Source organism: Cygnus olor, chromosome 2, assembly GCF_009769625.2.
Source record: "Cygnus olor isolate bCygOlo1 chromosome 2, bCygOlo1.pri.v2, whole genome shotgun sequence".
Classification (NCBI taxonomy): domain Eukaryota; kingdom Metazoa; phylum Chordata; class Aves; order Anseriformes; family Anatidae; genus Cygnus; species Cygnus olor.
Genome location: NC_049170.1, coordinates 14852093 through 14865977, shown reverse-complemented (window position 1 = coordinate 14865977; position 13885 = coordinate 14852093). Strand labels below are relative to the sequence as shown.

Sequence of the window (13885 nt, the reverse complement as noted above, 5' to 3'; positions counted from 1 at the left end):
GTAAACACGATTTGATTTTCAGAAAAACCTTGAAAAGCACATGTACTCAGAAAATGTTTTAAACATCTGCTGAATCTTGGGGGTGTGGGGGGGTGGGGGATTACAAACCAATAACACGAGAACAAATTAAAAATACTTCACTAAAAATATTTTTGACCCTTCGTAAAACATTCTGACTTTGAAAACGAAAAATGTAAATGAATGGAACAAAATCCTAGCCCTGTGAGAATTACGAAACTGAAGCCTGTACATGGCACATATAGCACGGCACAGATTGCTTAGTGTGAGTGAAGCTAATGTACTGCCTCGAGGGTTTGAGGAGTAATTGAATATTCATCGCAGTCCTTAACAGGAATCCCATGCGCAGAATGCACGTCCACAAAATAATTCTGGTAAAATGCAGGGCAAACAAACTTGTTTGTACACCAGCAGGCATGCAGACATACCAATAAATATTAGTGCTACAGCAACCTGCCTTAAATCTCATTTAATACAAACAAATAAATAACTGGTATGTGTTTGGCTGTGCTTTCCAAACACACTTTCCAAGAGCCACACAGCAAGCTTGGGCCAGGTGAAAGGAGCAGCTTTTGCACAGGCCGCCCCCAAACTCACAGCTGGCAACCCCAGGAACACGACTGCTCGCTCCCTGCCTCACCGAGGACATAATTTTTTTGGTGCTCATCATCTGTGGGCTTTCTGGGTTTGCTCACGGCCGCGCACTGCTGCACAGATGAACTGCCAACAGGCACACAGGGTAAACTCTTTCGCTAACACAAGAAATACGCAGACCAAGCTGCAATAAAGAAACGCCTGTACGCATTCTCGGCGGTGGATTCACTGAGGTTTTTTCACCCGTCGCTCTTCTGAGGCAGGCTTCCAACAGTTCACTTCCCCTGCCCTCTGCTTACTGGGGACTCGGGGTCCCCAACCCCACCGCCCACACCGCTGGTCCCTGCCCGAGCGTGCCCAGACACCCTCCTGCAGCAGCACCAGGAACTGGTTTCTCCCCACCCTTCATGGGCAGAAGAAATAAAAAATACTTCTTTCAGTGCAGTGCTGCCTTTTAAACAGCACAGCACAGAGCTATGGGAAAGCAGGATTATGGGAAGACTTTGTCCACTTATGTTTTATTACTTTAAAGGTGAACTTAAAGCAGAGGTAGAGGTAAATCATCTACACGTACAATACTCAGAGAAATATTGCCTACTGTGTCAAACTAGAGCAGTAACTTTATACACCTACTTAAGGGATATTTCTCACGGATAAATGTCACGCAGTTCATTTGAAAAAGCAGTTCCATAATTTTTTCACTGCAGCACTCCTAGCAAGCCCTTCATTTTTATTTATTTTTCCATGAATCAAGAGCCTAACTAAAATTTTAAATAAAACATCAAGAGACTTCACTATGCAAGACCCTTCAGATGGAAATCATCGTGAGAGTCTGGCAGTGCTCGACCTCAAATCCCTGTGTCATCTAATGAAGGTCTTAAAGATCAGAGCTTAAAATGGATTGGAATAGAAGAAGCTAACGTCAGTTTTCTATTTGGTGGAGAAAGCTTTCATAGCCAGAAAACATTTCTGAGATTTTGGTGCCAAAAAGCCCAAGAGCAGAGAGACAAACAGAGGACCTATCAAAAACCACTGAGAGATTGACTTGCACATCGCACAGGGCTGGTTAACAAGATACGTGCACCTGTTCATGCTCCGGCTTATCAGAAACTGGTAAACAATTTCATTCTTCTATAATGTACTAAAAACGAACCGCTTGCATTGGTTCAAACATCATTTCACTTGAAACAGTCTCGGTAGCTGTTGCTCACCGTTACCCTCATTCTCTCTGCGGACCCGCAAAGGCATTTTGTTTAATAGCCTGTATTGCAGGGATGGCTTCCCTCCCCAGCTGCCCACCGAGAGGCTGGGTGTACCGAGAGCCTTCATCTCCCCAGCACACACCCGCAGCAGCGGCACCGCCAGGGCAGCCACAAAGCGCCGACGCTGTGAGGCGCGCTGGGGAACGTGGTGCAGAGACACTTGGCTACACGGACCGGCAAAGACACCGACATCCTTCGGTGCTCATTAACCCCACGTCATGCTTGTTCCTCCAGGTCTGGGCTGACTTGCAGGGCCACGTGGCGTTACATTACACTTCGGGATCTGCCTATTGCGAGAGGAAGCAGAGCTGCCTCTTTACTGAGGTTTACCAACCTGGGAGTGGTACTGCCGAAGTGACTACAGACTGGTTCCAGACCCAAGACGATGACATCATTGGTTTTACCACAAATTTTCCTAACAGCTTGTTGAACCCAATTTTGCTCTGAAAAAAAGTTAACACGTGACTATCTGCGTTCATGACATTCAACCCAAATATACTTCCTAAGCATAATTATGGCTGTGTAGGAACTTCCTGGAGCCAAGTACAATTGCTCTACAGGTCACATTTTAGAAGCCTCTGGCTTTGCAAAATGCCACTTAGCTTTTCTCTTCTAGAAGTAGAAATGATCACTTTTTAAGGCAACATGGAGAAAGAAATAAAAAAGAAAAAAAGAAAAATAATAAATAAAAACCCTTTTATTTTCACAGCCTGTGAATCACGAGCAGAATGGGATTCACACTGCTGCAGACACCTATTTCTGAACTGATCACCCCTGTTTCTCCCTGATCAATTGAAACCAGCCAGCGCAGCTCACCTAGGCCATACCCCATCTCATCCTGAAATAAGCTGTAAAATAGCTCGGACAAACACATCCTAAAGGTGTCTGACCTTCCCCAGGGATGAGAAAGAGGACTGCCTTGAGTGTTTAGCTCAGGTGCAGAACGTGAAGTTGTTGGTATTCATCCCATCCACTCTGCCTGCTTTGAATCAGCCGCTGCCCAGCGTTTGCCAAAAGAAGTCCCAGTTTTACTTCCCTCTGTGAACAGTGCTGATGCACAGACAGCTGGATCAAATCCCATCATTAGGGATAACATTTTAATGGTTGACCACAAGATTGCTTTCAGAAGCCTAGTCCCCAGGTTGTAGGCACAGTTTCCAGAAGCTAACACTTTGTGTGCTTTGTATTGATACCTTTGTACCTCCCTTTACTGCATGCAGGGAAGTAGCAGTACAAAGATTTTGTGTTAACCTAAGCACCATTTTTTGCTTTTGTTTGTAAAAACCCACACTCCCCAGCTCCCTTCCCATTTATACAATCACTTCCAGTTTCTCCAAATCCATAATTGTTGACAGAATTAATTACCTAAATCCATAACGGAGGAAAGAAATATTGACCCGGACCACAGCCCGAGCTCACATCCACCTCCAACCCCAACAGCCAAGCTCTGGCATCAGCCGGGCCGTGAAAGCCACCCCGGGGAGGTGGCTGCAGTGTCACAGAGGGGGGGACGAGGGGTCCCTGCCCGCAGAGCAGAGGGGACAGGAGCCGAGCCGCATCAGGCCGGCAGCAGACAGCAGGCTCCTGCCTCAGCTCAGCTCCTCTGGGCTCGTGGGCTTGAGCTGGGCCTGTCGCCTCTGCAGCATTCCAGCGGTACTGGGGGCCCACATCTCTGTGGGAAAGTTCTTCTAGATTTAGGCTGGATTCTCACCCTAAATACTTAATCTGCCCCTGACATGAACCCAACGCATTTCTGAAGCTGGAGCTCATCTTATTTACACAGTTTGTTTCAGATTTACAACAAGAGACGGGTGGGAGAAGGAACAAATTTGATCTTTTTAAAGTATGAAATCAAGCAGTAAATTAATGGAGAGTTATTTCTCATCCACTCCTTCATTTCTGTATCACTGTTCAGTCCTATTCAGACCATGAGAGTAAATAAAATACAAACTAAAAACAAGCCTTTTCAACTAGCGGCCATCTGTCACTGTTTCATCCCCCTCAAAAGCACATGTCAAAAGACACAGAATTGAAAGCAACTTCCTCCTAGTAACCAGCAAGAGATGGTCTATCTCCAAAACATGTCCCCATCTGAAAAAAAGACCATGTGAGTTCATGTGCTGCAAATGCAATCGAGAGAGGAACAAGAAGATTCCTTGTGAATTTACAACAAAACCAAGCAACAACGCTCTCAATGAAGCATAAATTCGGTGTAATTAAGGATATACTTTAGGTATAATATCTTACAGCCTTGGGCGTGTGGTCAGAAATATAACCCACATGCTGCTTTGTTTTCAGCGGGGGGCGAGAGCTGCTGTTGCGCTGAAGATTGTTGCCCGGGCCTCAGGGCAACCCTGCCGGCAGCAAGGCACGGAGCCCCCAGCAGCGCAGAGCTCTTCACCAGCCCTCCAACACCCCTTCAATAAGGTCATCCCACTTAGGACTAAGTGAATCATTAAGCACATTTGACAAACTCTGCATCCTCTCCCTGTTGGCAAATTGTCTGCGAGTAATTCATGTCAGCATTGCACCCCCACAGAGACTAACGCTGGTGCCTCAAAGCAAAGCAAAATGAGACCTGGACACCTGTCACTCTTGAGGACTGGTGGCTCTGGATATTAAGGATGCCTTGAAGCACAGTGTTTATCACATTTTAGAATAAGTAACTATAAATACTATGCTGTTTTTTTTACAAAGAGTTGGATAAATAGGACTGTTACACCTGATCTACGCTCCCATGTATAATACACGCATCCATCGCTGAAGTAAAAATAAATAAATAGCAGGATAGTTGTCTGTACCATTAAAAGGCATTTCCTACTCACTTCAAATTCATGTTTCTTTAACTTCACTGTGCTCCTTCTTGTTTGCTTACATTGAAATAACAACAACTAAAGGAGTAGTCAAGAAATTATCTATAGAAAGGGTTATTACACTTCTTGGTACATGCATGATGACAAACTCTTTCCATAAACAAATAGCTTTATCACAATGGGAACAAACCCATGGTACCAGAATACAATGAACTTCACAGCTACTTTGTGATGTTTGGTTGGAGAAAATGGCACAACATTTTTCTATACATAAAAATGCAGTTTTCTGAGGGGAAAAAACTACCTTTCATTCAAAGAATGGGGAAAACAAAAACCACCATCACCAACACACACACATTTCGAAACATTCCCGGAATACAGCTGTGATTTCCATAATAGCTTCTTGTTCAAGTGATCATTAAATCTATTCAACATGTCAAATCCAGACTAATATCCAAACTGACTTCTTAAACTATTCAAATTCAATACTTCACATCTTCATAACCCTTCCTTATTATCTGTCTTGTACTATATTCTGTAGCTATGATACACAATACCACCAGGTATCAGATACAATACTATGTTTTTATTACTTCCCCTTATCAATACCCAAAGAAAAAAGCTCTCACCATATGGAAAGAAATCTTGAAATGCTCCATGACTACTAAGGTTTCCTTTAGAAAACCCAATGAGTTCTAAAATTCTTTACTATATTGCTTTTGCGATTTTTTTAATCCTAGTAGAAGCTACAGCATTTTGTTTGATGATATACGGAGAAGATTGAAGATATTAAAGGTTAATTTAGAAACTTAAGCAGTTTAAAATACATTTGTTTTTACAAACGTGTCACGGTCTCATCAAAAACACATGGTTTTTAAACTGTTCGACAATCCCAAATTAACAGCAGAGCACTACACTTGGAGAAAACACCAACTGGAGATCATTCGAGTCAGAGCTGCGCTGCAGAGAGAACAAATTTAGCCTCATGGAAGAAAGCAGCACCTGGTACTGATATTTTGATTCAATAACTCTGGCTTTAAAACAATCACTTCCTTGATAGAGCTACGGGGATAATTGTGATAAGAATTCCTGGATGGTGAGAGCACCAGAAGGTGAGGAAACAGACATTGCTAAAGCTTCTCCTCCAACTCTGACGCATGAGAAACCTTTCTTACTCAGTTGCCAGCAGCTCAGCGCAAGCCTCAGTTTTAGCTTCTTTTAATACTATCTGACACCATAAAAGAAATGTCTGAGAAGCTGGCAACGCATTAAAAGTGGGAATGATGGTTACGAAATCTTCAGGGATTCATTCCCATTACTGCACTGGATGATGGACACCTAACATCTCACAGTGGTTCCAGTGCAGGTTTCTGACTGAGGAAACACCATGGAAAGCTGACCTGACCCCAAGCTTGTTGGAGCTCGTGGAAAACCTCCCAGTGACTTTAGCAAGCTTTGCCTATAAAGCTATAATCTTTCATTATAAACGTGGCTGAATTTGTCTACATTTAGTAAGCAGGTACTTAAAGACAACTCTATCTGATCAAGCTCCAAACATCTGGTTTTTGAAGAACGCTTCTTTCTCTTCCTCCCTTTTCTAATCTCTTGCTTCCTTGGTTCTTCAACACTTGAAAATGACTGAGTTTCCATATATAAAGCTGACTCACAGATGAATAAGGAGACAGAGAGATACAGGAATGAAAAGGTTTCTAGTGGCCATATGTAGGAAAGAGTGGTGAAACCATAATCATTTTTGGAACTGGACTAACTACGAACTTACCTCTGCAACTCTTTGACAAGTTACATGCAGAACTCCAAATTCTTAAACGAAGGCACTCAGAAATATTAACAAATTAATTCTTAGAATATGCATTTGGGATTCAATAGATAAATACTTGTGTCAAATCAGAAATAAAATGAAGTGCAAGCTTTTCAAGTTTAAAGTACTTGAAATTCACACATTTATTTATGCACTCACACCTTTAACTGTTTTGCTTAGTATTTGATTTTTTGAACACTCCAGTTGAGAGATGCTAAGAAAAGACACATATTTGCAAGGGATGCAAGAAGTGGCTGGCCCGTGGTTACAAAACAGCCCAATGGCTTAGCCAGGAACCAGACAGACCTGCTACAGGTGAGTGACTGCCGTCCTGCCTTGCAGCATAGCACATGAAGGTGCTTAGCAGTGAGCAAATGTCTCTGAACCATTCCCACAAAGACCCACTTGTTGTAGGAGGTGTAGAAAAAGCTTATTAGGCCTACAGATTACAAAAAATGTTTTTTCTCCAAGAAATGCCAACTGCCTTTCTCTTACTAGACATAAAAAGAAAAAAAAAAAAAAGTACATTTGAAGACTTGAATTCTATCAATTTTATCTTAATTAGATAAACCAATCCTTCTGATGCTTGGTTGTAGTCTCAAAAGTACCTTCTCGTTGCTGCATTTCATCTCTTTCCAACTGGTTTACAATTTCTCCAAGTCTGGCACCACCACTGGTCACCCCAGCTTCAGTCTTCCTGCTTGCACCTACTTCCGTGAGCCCACAACAGCATTCGCCTTTGATGGTGGAAGGTAATGCCCAGATGCTCTAGCTCCAGATCCTTCTAGCCCAGATCCTTCTAGCTGTCCTGTGCAGTTGCTGTTCACTAGTATTGGCTTGCAAATTACTTTTTTCTTTCTAGATGTAGTGACTGTGCATATCTCACTGATTTCAAAAGAGTTTATAAACGTATGTAGTGAAGGCCGAACCGAAACCTTGACACCCAAAGTACTTGAAACACCTTCTTAGCTTTTAATGCAATACTCGGTATTCCAGTCCAGATTTATTAAAATACTGAACAGTCCTCAGCCTAAGAGAGTCCTCAGGGACTATACTTGATATATCCTCCTAATTTGCCATTAAACTACTGAAAACTGCTGAGAGGGCACAGAGAGATGCACAAACTCAAAGGCAAGGAAGGTCACGAACTCTAATATATCAAGTAATTCACAGTGGCAGTCTGCATGCGTGCTCTTACTTGTGAGGAATAAACCTGTTCCCATTGCAGGGCGAGAGCACACATGCACACAGGTGACCTCAGAGCAATAGGCGTGCTGCTGGCTAAACAAAGAAGGGGAAGTGCAGCAAGTTATTTGCTCCTCTGCACTTTCAGCACGTCTTTACGGCCAGCTGCGTGCTCACTGCATAATATTCTCATCTAGACCACTCTTGCCATACTCTCCTTCTGAGAACAGAATATGAAACTGATGTCCAGAGTGCTACTAAAATACACTTGAGCAAATACACCACCGGAGAGCACCATTTCCAGCTAGCTCTTAGTAATTTCCTAGATTGCTCTGGCCAGCACTGCAGGAGATGCTCAGCCTCCAGCCTTCGGGAGAACGTTACCGGTAGCCGTGTCAGTTCCTCGAAAAACTGGAATTGTCCTTGTTGCAACTTGTGTTTGTTGCCACCAGCCCTGTCACTTTGCCCGTATGAGAACAGTCTAACTTCATCTTCCTGATAGCTTCATCTTCCTGATAGCCTCCCTTTAGATGAAGCTACAGAAAGATCTCCCATCGCCCTTACTCTTCTGTACTCTGAACTGGAAAAAAATCAGTCCTTTCTGACTCTCCTAATATATTTCCCAAATAATGTTTTATGTTTAAATTGCTTATTAACTGTAATACTGAATCATTCAGAGACTTGTAACGTATAATCACACCGAGACCAAGAACTAAGACCACCCTTGGTTATTTGGTAGAGCAAAGTAACTTAAAAGGAGTACTAAACAAAGAGATGGCCCTTTTCACAGTAACTCACGTAGCTGAAAAGGAATTTTATTTACAATATTTAAATGCAGTACTGTGAAACAAACAACTTGGTTCACAGGCAGTGCACCCGCTGCTGAACTGTCATTGCCTGACATCCTGTCTTATCTGCCAAATTGCTCATTAGGTTTGGCAATTTTCACCTGCGCCTCAAGTTTATATTTCAGCAGGGAATAAACATCAGTCTGCTTTAACAATCTTTTGCAGCGAGCTTCCAACCTCTTCTCAGAAAGCACGCAGGCACACACAAAAAAACGCCTTGTTTACAGTATGCTTACAGAAAAAAATGCAGCTCAAGGGATGAAATACAACAACGGGAAGTTTAACTTAGGTTACAGAAAAACAATAAAAGGAGAAAGAGCTAGATGAAAAGCGTAAACCAACTGCTCGCCTTGATGAACTGCCTTTTCCCAATGCAGAATAACACTGGGGGGTATGGGCCAGCATCATTTTTGTTTCCACATTTAGACGGGAAGATTCAATTTGATACAACCCCCCACGTGCAAAGTCCAGGTTCTGTTTGTGCACGGGAAAAGAGGGAAGCCGGAGGAATATTACTTTTCCAGCTGGACCTGATCTAGCTAACCTTTCCCTTGCTGGTAGAGGAGAGGTGGCGTGATCTCTAAACAAACAAAAGGGCTGGCATGGCAACCAGACCAAAGAGACGAAAATCTCAGCAGGCCCCTGAGCCCCAGCCCGAGCCGCTCGGATCCTGCCTCCGCGCGGGGACAGCCGCCGGCCCCCCGGGTGCAGGTGAGCGGCAGCAGGACGGCACAAAGCCGGGCAGTTGTGCATCGGCTGCCGAGAGACAGAGCCCAGCCTGCGAGCAAAAAGCACCAGAGATGTGAAACAAAATGTCTAAAATGCTATAAACCAATTTCAGGCGGAATACTGTTTTTCATTTGTTAGAAGTAAAATATTCACCGCCAACCCTGCAATTAGCTAGAAAATTACAATAATTACAGCAATTTTGTATCCCATCTCCAATCCAATTAATAGATATATGACCTTGTCAACATGTAATAATCAGGATCTGCATCTACCACAAAACTGGATGGGTTTTATTTGCTGAATAGAACTTACACAGTAAGAAGATAATTATTTGAAATACTGAGAATACCATTTGTATGCTATGCCTCACTTCACAAATTATAAAGGAAATACAATAGGGATATTATTTCCATTTTCAATGTATATTTAAATGAAATTCTTGAAATAGTTGGGTTTAATATGGGATAATATTACTGGACTGGGATTCTAAGCCTGTGGCTTGGAACATTTACAAACAAAATATATCTAATTGTCAACATCAAAAAAAAAAAAAAAGCATTAGTTAGGTAAGAGAACATCTCTGATTTGCAATAACATTTATGACAAATTGTTTCACCCATTTTATTTTTGCAGGATTTTATTAAAAGTGTCAAAAGAGCTGGAATGCTTACCAAGACTTTTAAAACTCTTATGCATTTCTACAGACCTTTGTATTAATGAGTTTCAAAGCACTTTTTGGTCCTTTTAACAATCAGTGAACTGGCTAAGTATTACATGCATTCTCCAGAATGACACCAAAGATAAGTGAGCTGTCCAATATATCACTGAATTTTATCTGCACTATATGTATTTGATGCACCAGCATCGACATACTGAATAATACACCAGATAATCAAACTAAGGAAAAAATGTGTGTGTATGTATGTATCTGCTCTAAGCCACCCTGAGTTGCAAACCCAGGAGGACAGCTTTTTGGCTTATTCATAGAAATGAAATGTGCATTTAGCAGTGGTATACTCTAACAACAGCAAAACTAAGGGGCCCTGAAATTCCAGGATTTTTTTTTTATTATTATTCTCATCTGCCATTTATCCTTTCCCTAATTTAATTCTGTGTTACAGTGAAACATAGTCATAGCTTGAAATGATACACGTTCAAGTCTCTGTAAGCTAACTCTTAAATGTTGTTCCCTTATTTTTTACAGAAAACACTCTGGTACAAAATTCCTCAAACTTTAAATAGAGAGTTGCAACTTTTCCGTTTGTGTTTTTACCTGATTACTTAAACACACATTTTATCCATTAAAGGAACACCTACAGAAAAGTAATCTCTTGGGAATTACAAATCATTGTTTAAAACACGATACTCGCAGAATATCGAAGGACTGAGTGATGCTAACTCCTGCTAAAAATTTTCTGGAATGGATTCACTACTTCAAATCCTCAATGAAGGAAATGACAGATACTACAAGAGGGGCATGTCATTTACTCCACTGTTGTCTTCTTTGCATGGAACTCTTAACATCAATGAAAATTACATTGTTATGCCATGTGGCCATTTTTCCTTCTTAGTAAGCTGAAATATTCAAAATCCTGCCTAAACAAGAACGGTGATATATAGTTCATACTTCATGATTTTGCAACAAATTGTCCTCATTTTGAACTAAACAAAATAAAAGGATGTTCCTGGCTATGGTTTATTTTTTTAGAAGAGTATCTTTCTCCAACATAGTAAATACATGTATCACAAGGTGTTTTTACGGAAAGGTGACAAGCATAACCTAGCAACATTGACAGGTTCACTACAAAGTGCTCCTATCTTTAGTTTCTTTTTACCCTTTTCTTCATTTAATGGAATAAAACTGGCAAACTGAACATTACAGCATGCAGCAACTGCATTTGGAAATTTTGCTGTGATTTTCAGTGTTAGGACAATTTTAAACTGGCAGCACAGAGAGAGCTTATTGCTCCTAAAAGCAGCTTATAAATAATTTATTAAAGCAGGCTTATTTGCTTACATACAACCGGCATTTATGCAGTTTCTCAATTTTGATCAGCATTCGATAAGGACAGATAATGAATCACATTCCCAGCAGCATAAATGGGTAACAGCACTTGGCATCCTCGTAAATTAAGATGAAATACGTCAAGATACGGAGATCATTTACTTACTCGCACGAAGGACTGAAGGGGTGACCTCAATTTCACTCGTAGCTTGGTAGGGCTGAAAGGCCGACGCTGCGTTGGTTCCAAGCTCACTGCCAAAAATCTCGGGGCTTTGCGTGCCTGTCGAGCTGGCGCTGGTGCCATCACCTCCATGGTGGGGATCTTGCTCATCAAACACAGCTACCAGCTGCAAATGACATTTAATTTACTGTTAGAAAGAAACCTTCAGCAACATCAAAGCGCCATTGTAGATGAGCATTTCATCATTCTTCCCATCAAATAGCAAGAAATGCCTGTCAGCAGTGACTCAAACCAACACCTAGATCTCAACGTCGGCCCAAGGAAAGGCAGCCATTACTGGCTAGTGCCAAGGGTCAGCAGCTCTGACGTGACACAAAACCCAACACTGCGAGCCACCAAGCGAATGGCACCAAGTCAGGAAAGGCAGAGTCCCACCTTTCCAGCAAACCCCTTCATCTTGCCCAACAATGCAGAGAATTACCTGAATGCCAACACCTGACCACTGGAAGTTATCACCGTCTTCTGATACCTCTACATGCATCATTATTGCAAAGTCGAATCATGAGTGATAATGCAGGTTAATGCAATAAAAATGTACAGTAAGAAATGACGTTAATACACACTGAAAGCTACAAGCAAAATACGTAGCCACCCTAAAGTGTTATAATCACTACAAATTTCTTTTCATCTATTAATCTGAAACCTACTACAAGCTATTAATATGATTCAGTTGTGGGCTTCCCTTGCAAAATTTCATTATCCAAATTTCCAGAAATACTTCTGTTGTTTGCATTCACATTCTCCAAGAAAAGAATAAGAACTGAAGCCCAATTTGAAACTTAGCCAAGTCACTAATTTAATGAAGATTTACTAAACCTGTGTTCACCATGGTGAGGGAAATAGGAAAAACACCATGGTGTTTTTCAGTAAATGTGAGATACTTATTCCACTGTATATGAATGCTTTTATTTGAAACAAACAATTTCTCCTGATTTATCTTTAGTGACCTACTGAAAAAGAAAAGGCCAGCTCTTATACACATTTAATTTTAGAACTTAATTTTCAAGATGGGTAGAAAAGTCCTATGGATAACAGCATTCTGCAGCCTATAAATTAATCTATAATGTAATATTTGAAAGGCATTTCCAAGAACGCATTACATTCTTCTGTCCAAATTGGTAGGGTAAATGGAGCAAATCAGCTTAAACCTGCGCTGATCTCTGCAAATTGTTTATTTTGTTATAACAACACTTAAAGCTTCGTATAACCTAAAGGAATTGGAGAGGTCATTTTCTTTCTTTTTTTCCTTTTCTTCTTTCGGGGAATTTGACATCACCTCATCCTACAGATTTTAACATTAGTCCCATTACTCTAATCCGACTTACAAAAACATTGGTTTAAAATAAATAAATATTAAAACTGCAACTGGAAGCCCAAGTGGAAATGATTTGGGAATACAGCCTTTGAAGCTACTTTCAGGCATTAACGTTTTTTTAATGAGTAGTTTTGAAATTGCAGAGTAGCAATCTTCTGCCAGTAATTCCAGACCTAATGCAAATTTAGGCTCTGGCATGTGCAAAAGAGAAAGAGCAAACCGCTAACGGGTAAAAGTCAGCGCTCTCCCCAGGGTTATTTGGAAGGTAGGCAGCAGTGTTTTTCACATACAATTCACTATTTTATTTTTGAGAAATCTGTATACAAGATAGCACCAGAAGACAATACCTACAATATCAGTACCTCGATAGCATGAGACAGGCTAATATTCTAACTCATTGAAAAATACCAGTGCTTACACAAACTGAAGCATATTTCTCAAAAGCAACACACTTTACACTCATAACACTTTGACTATCTGTTTTATAACAAGCTAATTACCAATCTCCAGCAACTGAAAATAAATTAATCCAGAAGTGAAAACGTGCAAGGTATCAGAACAAAACACAAAGGATGTGTTTAAGAATTCCAAGGATGAACCATCAAATCTTCTCCTACTTTACTAGGGCATGTATAAAGATAAATCCCCGAATTACATTTTGTTCCTTTGAGGCTAATGAAAAAATATCATGGTATGCTGCTGCAAGTATTTTATATATATTAACCACATCAAAATGTATGTGCATATCAATATATATATATGCATGTTCTACTGTAAGTTGCCTCCAGCTTTTTGCCTACTCCAAAAGCCTACAACCTATGACTTCAGAGCATCTAAAACTGAATGCTGCTCATCTCAAGCTCAGCTTTTGATCTTGTGTATTTGCACAGGTATTCGCCATTTTGACAGCATCAAACCTTCAAAAGGCTTCGGTTCCAATCAAAAGCCTACCAAGTTGTAACATTTTTGCATAAAGCCTGTAAAGAAACACAAGCCATGTTGGCCTTCTTCAAGTCTAATTAGATAATTCAACACAGGTTTGCAGCAGCTCAGCTA

The 13885-nt window shown here is 41.0% G+C and overlaps 1 protein-coding gene across 27 annotated transcripts in view; it reads right to left on the bottom strand.

Moving 5' to 3' along the window:
• The window catches only part of PARD3 (par-3 family cell polarity regulator), a 453149-nt gene that overhangs the window by 293822 nt on the left and 145442 nt on the right, over window positions 1–13885 (bottom strand). For all 27 annotated transcript variants that reach the window (XM_040546998.1, XM_040546987.1, XM_040546992.1 and 24 more), the window contains exon 3: window positions 11440–11620. In XM_040546998.1, coding sequence (XP_040402932.1) covers window positions 11440–11620 — 181 coding nt within the window. The remainder of the gene's footprint in view (window positions 1–11439; window positions 11621–13885) is intronic.